Raw genomic sequence first — 10,372 nt, 5'->3', positions numbered from 1 at the left:
GGAGCATGTTCATTCCCTTTCCCTTTGATTATTACCCCCAATCAAATGGCCCCTTAATATATTGATGAGCATTGAGTTTTTTAAGTGGAAAGTAAAAGAAATTGGTAACTTGTAAATCTGTAATTACGATAAGCGGCAATGGGGTTTTCAATATTTGGCATTTGAACAATTGCTAATTGAACCAATAGGTTGTTTCTATCCTATTTTCACTTTTATTTATTAATTGCATATGCATATGTTTGTAATTTGTTACTCTGTTTGTCTTTCTATTCTAGTTGCACTATTGGGGTTTTTTTTTTTATTTTTTTATTTTTTTATTTATTTTTTTTTATATATTTTTGGCTTCAATTCATTGTTGTTGTTCAACTATAGTACGTAATCAAATTTTGCGAATATATATATATATATATATATATATATATATATATATATATATATATATATATATATATATATATATATATATATATATATATATATATATATATATATATATATCCCTACTTTATAAAAAGTGGAAAGATGTTCTTATGAACAGTGTGAGGACTATTATACCCTTAAAAAAGTTTATTTACCTATTTACCCCCAATTAAAATTTTGATACATTTGACCATTGATATCTTTTTACTCAATGTGGCTCTATCGATAGTCCGCTTCATCTTCTGATCTTCTCCCCTCTTTAATGTTTATTTGTTTGTCTTCCTCTCCATCATAACACCCCAACACACCAACTCCTCATTTCTCAATTTCCTCTCTATTTTCTGCTCCTACTTTTTATCAGGTTCACCGACCAACCCCTTTTCTGGTTCTCGGAAAATCTAGATCCTCCGCCGGAATTGCCTTGAAGTTGACATGTCAGTCTCCATTCCGGTGCCCCCGGTCACCAGGCCACCTACCGCCGCTGTTCTGCTTCCACAAATGGTGAGTGGATTATTAGAAACGTAATCTTCGCTTGATTTTGCTTAATTTATGTATTGAGAGCTGTTTTATTGTTATGCTTTATTTTTACTAAGTTGAAATCTTGTGGTTATTATTTGTTGAATATTGTTTATAATCTTGATTGATGATATTGGCATGTCTCGAAAATTGAGGTTTGGTAACTATTTTTGATTCAGATTTCAATCCGCATGCACACATTCAAGCAATGAATCGTGCTCAACGAAATGAACAATCAAAATGTCTTTTGGTTTGAAGAATGTATTTGTTAAAATGAAATGTTGATATAAATCAGTTGAATTTTCATTTTAAATTCTGATGTTGGTTTTGATTTTTGCTTTTTAGGCTTTGCCAAATCTGCAAATTATTGATTACCCAAGCTTCAAGCTTGTTCTTGTTACGGTATTGTTGTTCCCTTGTCTGAAAAAGATGTTAGTTTCTTAATTCCCCCAGTCCCCGCGATTGTTAGTTTCTGCTTCAAGCTTGTTCTTGTTACACTATAAATTAATTATTGTCTGATTAGGAGATATGATAGTTGGCAATAAATAAGAACTCCAACTCTAAGACCTGCTGAATTTTCTTTTAGAATAAGAAAGATAGAACCAAGTTTGTGTTTCTTACTTGTAAGAGTATTGTGTATCTTAATGGAAAAATGCATGAGACTAATTTCAGAAAGAGGAAAAGCGACTATCTGCCAGTTTTATTTAATATCTAATACTTCGTATTAGATGAGTTAATTTGGTGGCCTTTGGTGTTTTTAGCTCTATTGGGTTGGGTCTTAATTTATGGTTTTTGATAAGTGAAAAAATCCCAAATATTTAGATATCTCTTGTAATTTTTGACATTTAAATCCCACGGTGTTTTACAGTCATGCTATTAGCAAGAGTAGTTCAATCTCTGAAATGTGATTTAGCAGTAGTTAATTTGAACACCCATTTACGATTCGGGTTTGGATGGTTGTATGACCTTGGTAGTTTATTCAATTATTATGAGTTGAAATGCAATTTGGAGCAAAGATGAAATATGATAAGGAATGATAAAATCTTGGAAACGTGATTTAAGTGATCTAAATGAGCCTGCTGGAAGGAAATGTAAAGTTTGTGCAATCCTATTGTTTATGTTGTAAAAACATAAGAAGAGGTGAATATGCATGCTATTTAGAGACACCCATATCCAATTAGAGTTTGGGAGAGCTTAAGATTGGTAGTTGACAGATGAATGCAATATAGGAAATGTGCTTAACAAGCTCGACTGGTGTTTGAAGATGATCAACAATACTGAGATTGAACAATTGCTTGGTTGATATGGAATAGCAGAAATAATGTATGTGGGTCCTCTCCTCTTCACCCTGCTGAAGTGGTAGATGCTGCTATCTCCTTGAATGTAGCGTTTTGGGAAGCGAAGGAACAAAAGAGGGTGTTTTAGGTGTGGTGAAACATAATATTGGACATTATAAGGACTTACAATGGCTTTCTTCAGAGTTCAGTATTTTGATCAGCGTTCTATGGCACATAGTAATTATGTCTCAAAGATGAAGTACTATAGCCTTATTGTAGGGAATAATTGCAAGCCTTTAAAATCCCACTATCTCGAACCCCACTGTGATCATACACTAAAGTACGGTGGCGTCCAAAAGGGAAGAAGATAGAGCAAAAGAGTCGCCAACAAGTTTTTAAGGAACTTGTAAACCGTTCATAGGATGAAGGTTACGCCCCTTAACGATCCAAGAGATCGTCAACTCCATAAGGTCATGAACCAAATAAGGGTTCGGGGATGATGGTACAAATCCAACCTAAAAGAGATTGAACTTGCCCTAATAATAGGCCTCTAATTTATTCTGCTCGTATTCATGTGCGCTTTCTGACTAACATACAATCAACAGGTTAACCCTAAACCTGTTTAATCTATGTTGGTTGAATATTAATGCACAAACAAACTATTATTGGCGATCACTTGAATTATAATCACAATTAACCCTAACAAGATTATTAATTATCTTATTAAGCGTGGTTGCAAGTACCAATTCCCTTTAACATTCAATAAAGGTGATCAAGCAATAAAGAATATAAAATATGATACATATCAAGCAACATAAAAAATAATCATCATCATAAAAATAAATTATAATAATAATAATATCAATCATAATCATGTTAAAGCATAGCAAGATCCTAGGCATGATACTAACAAGATTAATAACAAACCTTAGCATGTCACTAAGCAATTAAAATCAAATCTTTAACCCTAACATGATACTAACATGAATAAATATTAGGAAGAATATAGGAAGCATCACACTTTTAATCATACTTAATATTAAATTTACGCTAGACATGATACTAGGAATCAAAATAACAATCTAAGCATGATATCTACATCATAAATCAATTAATCAATTAAAGTACTTACTTGGATGCCTCGTACCTCTTTCTAATAACAAAATACACATGTTAGTAACTTCAAGGAAAATAATAATCAAAGCAATTAAATTAAATAATTGAAATAGAGATTTGGAACCAAACCCTCAGAAATTAAAACCTTTCACGTCTAGGGCGAAGGCAACTTCGAATATGGCTAGGTGTATGAAGATCTTGCGAATGCGGAATTTTGTATTAAAGAGCAAAGTTAGTTTAGAAAGAATGAATGTTGATGAAAGTTGATGAATGAAAAGGATTATTGAAAGAGATGAATGCTAATTGATGAATAATTTGTGAATGAAGAGAGTTGATGAAAACTTAAGAATAAAGAGAATTAGTGAACGATAGATGTAGATGATGAAGATAGTTGGTAATTGGTGATTGTTGATAAATGAAACCGGAGTTTTTGATACGATATTTATAGAGAAAATCATCCAAAAAAAGATAATTTATCAAAACAGAGTCTGAAGACCACAAAACACCTAGGCGTCAGCCCTGGCTCATTGGCGCCAGGACCAGTGGTTAGCGCCAGGCGCCAATGCTGGCGTCTGGCGCCAATCCTGGTTCCAGGCGCCAAGGCCTGGGGTTGGACGCCAATTTGGATTTCAACGCGTTTTCGAAAATCCGATAAATTTACCGTACTGGAAGATAAAATAATATAATTTCAGTCGAAAATGCTATTTGATCCAATTAAAACTCTGAAGAGTCCTAATTGAATTAGGAATGAAAAGAACCTTCTAGAATGTTCTAGAAAACTAAAACCATTCCTAATTGCATTAGGAATCATATTAGGCCCTCCCCTAGATCATTGGGCCGTACATAAAGCTCAAACCGGGCCCAGTTTAGTAAATTGGCCATAATTTCCTCAATATTCATCGGAATTGGGCTTATAATATATCGTTGGAAAGGTCTTTGCAAGCCCCATCCAACTACACCACTATTGGACCCATATCATGGACCAACCAAACTGGATTGGCTGTTTTCTTAAAATAAAGTTTTCAAAAACAGGGAGAAGAGAAATAAAACTTTCCGCTACACTAGACCTTTCCACACTTTCGTTTCATTCGATTATGATTCGACGTGAAAGGTACTCATCACTGGGTTTGGTTTTGGGGAGACACAAATGGGTGTCTACAGAAGCCCCCACTTTGACTGAGTTTGGAGAAACGCAAGTTTCGAAAACGAAAGTCAAAGTAACGATAGGGACGGAGAATGATTCAGAACGTTCTGCGATCCTAAATCAATCTTGTAACGCCGATACCTGCAAAACTAGCATTAGTTAAACAGATAAAAGAGTTAAGAAACGCGTATCTTGCACCGTCGAGCACACGTCTCTGAAAGTAACCGATTTTCTGTCGCTGTATGTTGCTTTTTTTGATGACCTCCTGCAAGCTAAAGAATGCCATCCCGCCTGAAAACCGCTACGCCTTGTAACTGCTTCCAATTAGAAGATTGCTTCGCCTGAAACTACCTTCTCCGCTGTGATAATATTCCACGTCCAAGGGAATATCATCGAAAATTATTTCTCTTGAAATAATTCTCATCCGCATTACGATCATCTTCCATGCCTCAGGAACTATGATTGAAGACAATTTCACCCTGAAATTACCTTCAGTTGTTTGTGACAACCTTCCGCAAGCTAGGGAATGATGTCGAAGACATCTTCTCTTGAAGTCATCCTCATTTGATGCGATAATTTTCCCAAAGGAAAATACCGAAGATCCACGCCTGTCGATCTTTAAAAGTTCGCCTGAACTTGCCTTTGCTATGCCTGTACGTCGGCGCTCTTTTGCTCTTGAACCTATATGTCGGTGCCCTTTGCTCTTGAACCTGGATGTCGGTGCTTTTTGCTAATGAGCCAATGCTTAGGCGCTTTAAGCTTAGTGAGACGATCTTTTCATCAGGTCGATCACTTTACGTAATCAAGCCGATTACCTAATCATGTCAAATTGCTTAGAGGGGCTAACTGGCGTACCAAGGAACCCAAAATATGTTGCAGAAAGCTAGCACAACCCCAACAGGTGGCTGGCTGCTTTGGCGTCGCTGAAAATCAATCAGCGCCAGCCTTATTGCATTAGCGCCATGCGCTGAAATTGGCGTCTGGCGCCAAGCACAGAAAGTGACGCCAATGCCTAAGGACTGGCGCTAGCGCGGGAATCACTTTAAATTCCCGTTTTCAGTTCATTTCGTGCTCTGGTTTGTCGCGAACGCTGCACGAAAGAAGTCGAAACTTCAATTGATCGTTGCTCATTCGTTTCTCAACCGAATTCGCTCAAATTTGTTGCAAATCAAAGCTCTTCTCATCCATATTCTCGATCTATGTAAGTTTTCCTCCAACTCACACCGGCTTTTATGAATTATTGGCATGTTCATTCACGAATTTCATGAAAATTCGAAACTTATAATGCTCAATTTGCTTTGTTTATCAAATTTTATGCCATGAAATTGTTTGCTTATGTTTGTATATTGCCTTGGGAGTAATTTGAGACTTGTTTGACTCAATTTGGTGAAGAAATGAGCAATCCGCCATTGTTGAACCTCTTAAGGTCGTGAAGAACAATGTGGCTCGTTCTTGATGTTTTTGCTAGCAATTCTTGTTCAATTTGTCACAATAATCACTATAGTGTTGCAAGAAATTGTTTGATTGCTTGAAAAAATACTGTCATGCTCAATTTGAATTTGTGCTCTGTTTTAGTACTACGTACTCTGTTTTTGCGAACATAGTATCATGCGGCTAGGCAAACCTTTAGATACTATAGAACCTTAATTTATGATGATTCTGCACAATGTAGCATGGCTAGACAACGAGGCTCAGGTTCACGGTCCCGAAACACTAGACGGGAGCATGAGCCCGTGGAGGACGACACTACACCGTCCACTTCGCTTGGTCGGTTCCCAGAGTGGGATGAGCAGACCTTGTTCTTTGCCCCTGTCCACCACATTTCTGAGAGGGTGAGACGGGGAACCGAGCCTGGGAGGACACGGCATCACGGCTCTGGCTGTGATGGTCTAGGCGATTTGTATAGGATGCATATCGCCAGAGATCGAGAGACGAGACTCCTATGGGAGTCTTGCGGATTGGTTGCCCTGTTTGAGACCTCCAAGGCTATGGTTGCCTCCAGCGGGGGTCACCACGTAGTACGCGCTCTGGTGGAGTTCTTCTGGGACACCACCAACACCTTCCATTTTCCCTGGGGTGAGATGATGGTCACTCCTACAGACTTCAGTCTCATCACAGGACTGGAGTTCTCTTCTGTGCCGCTGCCATTCGACGGCAGTATCGATGTATTTTCTCCAGAGGTCGAGGAGCTGTTGGGGCCGATTGCTGTTCGGGCCCGAGCTGAGGTCGAGACGACTCAGTTCAGTGCTAGGGGGATTCGCCGCTCAACGCTGGCAGCGGCTCTTGATGACAATGTGACCACCCGAGAGCAGCGGGTGCGCATCTTTGTGCTGATGTTGTTGTCAGGGACACTTTCCCCTGACAGGGGTAGTAGGGCATTGCTTTACTACCTCCCTGCTGTTCGCGATCTCCAGCGGATCGGGACTTCTGATTGGGCCAGCTTGGCCTACACTGACTTCGTTCGCGCACTGAGGGACTCGTGTCGTCATCGGTCCTTCAGGACAAACGTTGCTTTGTCTGCTTTCTGGAAAGTCGTAGAGGTAAACATTATTTCCTATAAAGTTTAGCCCTATATGTTAGGCAGCATTTACTCATGCTTTAGCTTTTTTTGTAGATCTGGTTCTATGAGTACTTTCCTTCCATTGCGCCGGCGAGACCATCGCCGAGGGGGTATCCGGTGAGCGCCTCTTGGGGCGGCCACCATGTGGACCTGTCTACTGCACGTGTCCGGAGTCGGATCATCTCGGTACGACTTTTAGTGTTTTATCTTGCTCTTCTGCAATGTTTTAGACATGTTCTTACCTGATTGGTATTTTTATAGGGACCTGAGGTAGTATACCGACCATGGGGTGGTTGGACAGTCCCTGGATTAGCCGCGCAATATTCTGCTGAGCGCCGCTACTTTCTGGGGACCTACGAAGCGGTTGTGTACTTAGGAGAGAGAGTTGCTAGACAACACTCTTCCGATATTTTTGTTGTTCCCGCTCCTCCACCACGTCACATGTTCGACGAGAGAGAGTTATCGAGCATGGCCGAGGAGTCTGGTTCCCTCTGGCGGTCCCATGTGATCCTTGGGCGGAGTTATGCTGAGGAGCTACTTCCTTTGTTAGCTCCAGCCCCTGTGCCGGCCGAGGATGTGAGGGTAAAATCCTTAGCTTTTGTTTTTCGCTAAGTAGCCCCCAAGTAATACCTTGCTGATTTCTTTCTGTCTTATCAGGATGGTCCCACTGAGTTTGTGCCACCCCGTATGTCCATCCACTACCAGGGGGATGTATGGGCCGATCGAGGAGATGATTTCTCCGGCTCCTGAGGGCGAGCGCTTCGTGGAGCGGTCGATTCCTCGTCACCAGACGAGGGTAAGTCTAGTTTTAATTCAGCATCTTGTATTCAGTTATCATGCATTTTTACTGACTTAACTTTCCTTGACAGTTCTCACGCGAAGTGGTTTCGGCTATGGCACGATGCATAGATGCCTTCCGGAGCCAACTCGTTCGGATGAGGAATGCAGCTACCTGTCGTCGAGACGACACTATCCGAGAGGTAACTTTTCTTTACTTATTATTTTTGCATTATGCTTCAGTTTTTTTTTTTTTTACCTTGCTTCTGATTTAATCCTTTTTGCAGGGTCAGCCGATTGCTTCTCACACCCGTACGAGGCCTGAGGGGCGGAGAGAGCCGGCGAGGTCTAGCTCGAGACGTCGTCGCACTTCGTCCGGAGGTAGAGGTGGTCGTTCCGAGGCTGCTCGAGCCGATGTTGCTGAGGGCTCAAGGTCTTCTTCTGAGGGTGCTCCTGCTGCACCGGTAGGAGAGGCTACCTCGGCTTTCAGAGGTGGTGGGATGTACGAGGTTGGCTCGTCATCGCAGCAGCCTCCGCGATCTCAGCCTCAGGTTGACCTTGGCTGGAGCGGTCCTGTTTTGAGTTTTCCTCCTCCTACGGAGACTGGAGCTGGAGCTGGTGCTGAGGCCGGAGCTGGTGGAGAGGTGACTCCTCGGACGGCGCAGTTTTATGGCATGATGGGCCTACGTCCTCCGGCGCCGTAGTTTATTTCTGTATATGCATTTTATTTTGACTTTTTATAGAACTTTGCCTTTGACTTATTATTTAGACACTTTGTACTTTATGTTATGTTATTTATCTATTATTATGTTAGTGTATGTTACTGTGTGCAAGTGTGATAACAATTTTGCGCAAAAAATTCCGTCATTTTTATTATTGATGGAGGGTATTATCCGACTCTCTCCCCCAAAAAGAAAATAAAAAGGAAAAATAAAACAGAGAGAAAGGCTGATTTTCTTGAATTTTAATATAAAATCCAAAAAAAGAAAATAAAAATAATTGCTATTAATTAATTAAGAAAAGGATAGAAAGATATTTAGAAGAAATTAAAACGGGGCCATAAAGTCATTAACCGACTCCAATTTAATATCAAAACACAAACTGAGCACGCGCGGCCGTCCTGCTGTCTTGGCGCCAGCTGGCGCCAGCCTGTGGCGCGTGGCGTCAGGCGCTACACATAGCGTGTGACGCCAATATCGGGGTTTTGACGCCAATGGACGCTGACTCCGTAATTCATTCAGATTGAAATTCCTCGCAATTTGTGCATAAATAGCCCCCTACTCAGCCGATTCTTCACATAAATCTAGCGAAAAAATTATTCTTCTCTTTAGAAAAAATAATAATCATGTCTTTAGCCACTAAAACCTTCACCCAATATTCTCATGAATGGTGTCGATCTCTTAATGCTAGAGAAAGAAAAGAATTGGATTTATTTCACTTGGGGGGGATTTATGGCATTAAAGGGGCAGATCTAGACATAGACTTCATGCATACCGCTTTAGAATATTGGAATATTGAAACACATTGTTTTAGAATAGGGTATGATGAAATTAGCCCTTTGCCAGAGGAATTTGGTGCTATTTTAGGCTTCCCTGCAATAGACCTGGTAGTAATCCCTAGGGTAGATGCATATTACTATAAGGATTTTGAGCGCTTCTTTAACTTGAAGGAAAGGGATTTATCAAAAATAGTAGATGGCAATGTAGTGAACTTAAAAGAATTCGCACGCTATTATTTTGATAAACCGCTCTATGAATCTTTTCGCATATATAGAAGAAGGGCGTTTTTATTCTGCATGCTTAATCAATATTGTCTTAGTAGTGGTAAAAATAATGAGGGACAATCAATTATAACCACTGTGCTAGAACAAATTGAATCAGGGAGAAATCCAATGCCATTGATAGTTGGAGAGACTATGATTAGTCTGGATGAATTGAAAAGGGACCCAAAAGCACCTCTTCGCGGTTCTCCAATTTTATTACAGGTAGAAAAATAATATTTTTAATTACAGAAATCAAAAAACATATTTTTGTATTGTAATATTAATTTATTTGCATTGGAATTTTTTTACAGATGTGGTTAATGGAGAGGCTAGGATTAATTAGCCCTCCGGACGATATTGAAAATTATACGCCCACTTGCTTTGTGAGGAGAAAGAAGCGCATCCCTAAAATTGGGCGCCATGGGTGGAAGAAAGTCTTTGAATCACGTGATTTCGCTATCAAGCGGGTCATCCCATGGTGGAAAATAAAAAGGATGGTTGGTGTTAACAAGGAACCTTTCTGCCGTCTTCCAAGCTTGTCTCGCGTGACATATTATTACCCCTGCAGAGTAAAGAGACAATATGGCTTGCTTCAAAATATTCCTTCCGGGGATCTTCGTCCTCCCTATGAGTATCCCATATCTCAAGAAGTAGATAAATTTGACACTTACTGGAGCGCTAGACCTTTATGGGAAGTGATTACCCAAAAGGTTCCCCCTTCTTTACCTAATGATGTAAAGAAGTGGTTGTTGAAGAAGTCTTCAATCGATCAGGGTAGAACCGTTGTGAAGAGTCGTCTA

The 10,372-nt window shown here is 40.1% G+C and overlaps 1 protein-coding gene across 1 annotated transcript; it reads left to right on the top strand.

Annotated features, from left to right (window-relative positions):
- The first annotated feature begins 7,695 nt into the window (after positions 1 to 7,695).
- Positions 7,696 to 9,141, top strand: LOC145555651 (uncharacterized). Its single transcript, XM_081617428.1, has 3 exons — positions 7,696 to 7,829; positions 7,903 to 8,013; positions 8,098 to 9,141. The coding sequence occupies exons 1-3, from the start codon at positions 7,743 to 7,745 to the stop codon at positions 8,512 to 8,514; spliced, it is 615 nt and encodes a 204-aa protein (XP_081473554.1). The 5' UTR covers positions 7,696 to 7,742; the 3' UTR covers positions 8,515 to 9,141.
- Positions 9,142 to 10,372: the final 1,231 nt, after the last annotated feature.

Source organism: Chenopodium album, chromosome 1, assembly GCF_948465745.1.
Source record: "Chenopodium album chromosome 1, dcCheAlbu1.1, whole genome shotgun sequence".
Taxonomy (NCBI): domain Eukaryota; kingdom Viridiplantae; phylum Streptophyta; class Magnoliopsida; order Caryophyllales; family Amaranthaceae; genus Chenopodium; species Chenopodium album.
The sequence above is the reverse complement of the archived record's forward strand: the minus strand, read 5'-3'. Positions and strand labels throughout refer to the sequence as shown.

Bases quoted from the DNA above. Each gene is read 5' to 3' on its own strand.
- LOC145555651 (XM_081617428.1), top strand. From the start codon at position 7,743: ATGTATGGGCCGATCGAGGAGATGATTTCTCCGGCTCCTGAGGGCGAG. The intron at 7,830-7,902 runs GTAAGTCTAGTT...TTTCCTTGACAG, and splicing joins TTCCTCGTCACCAGACGAGG to TTCTCACGCGAAGTGGTTTC. The intron at 8,014-8,097 runs GTAACTTTTCTT...TCCTTTTTGCAG, and splicing joins GAGACGACACTATCCGAGAG to GGTCAGCCGATTGCTTCTCA.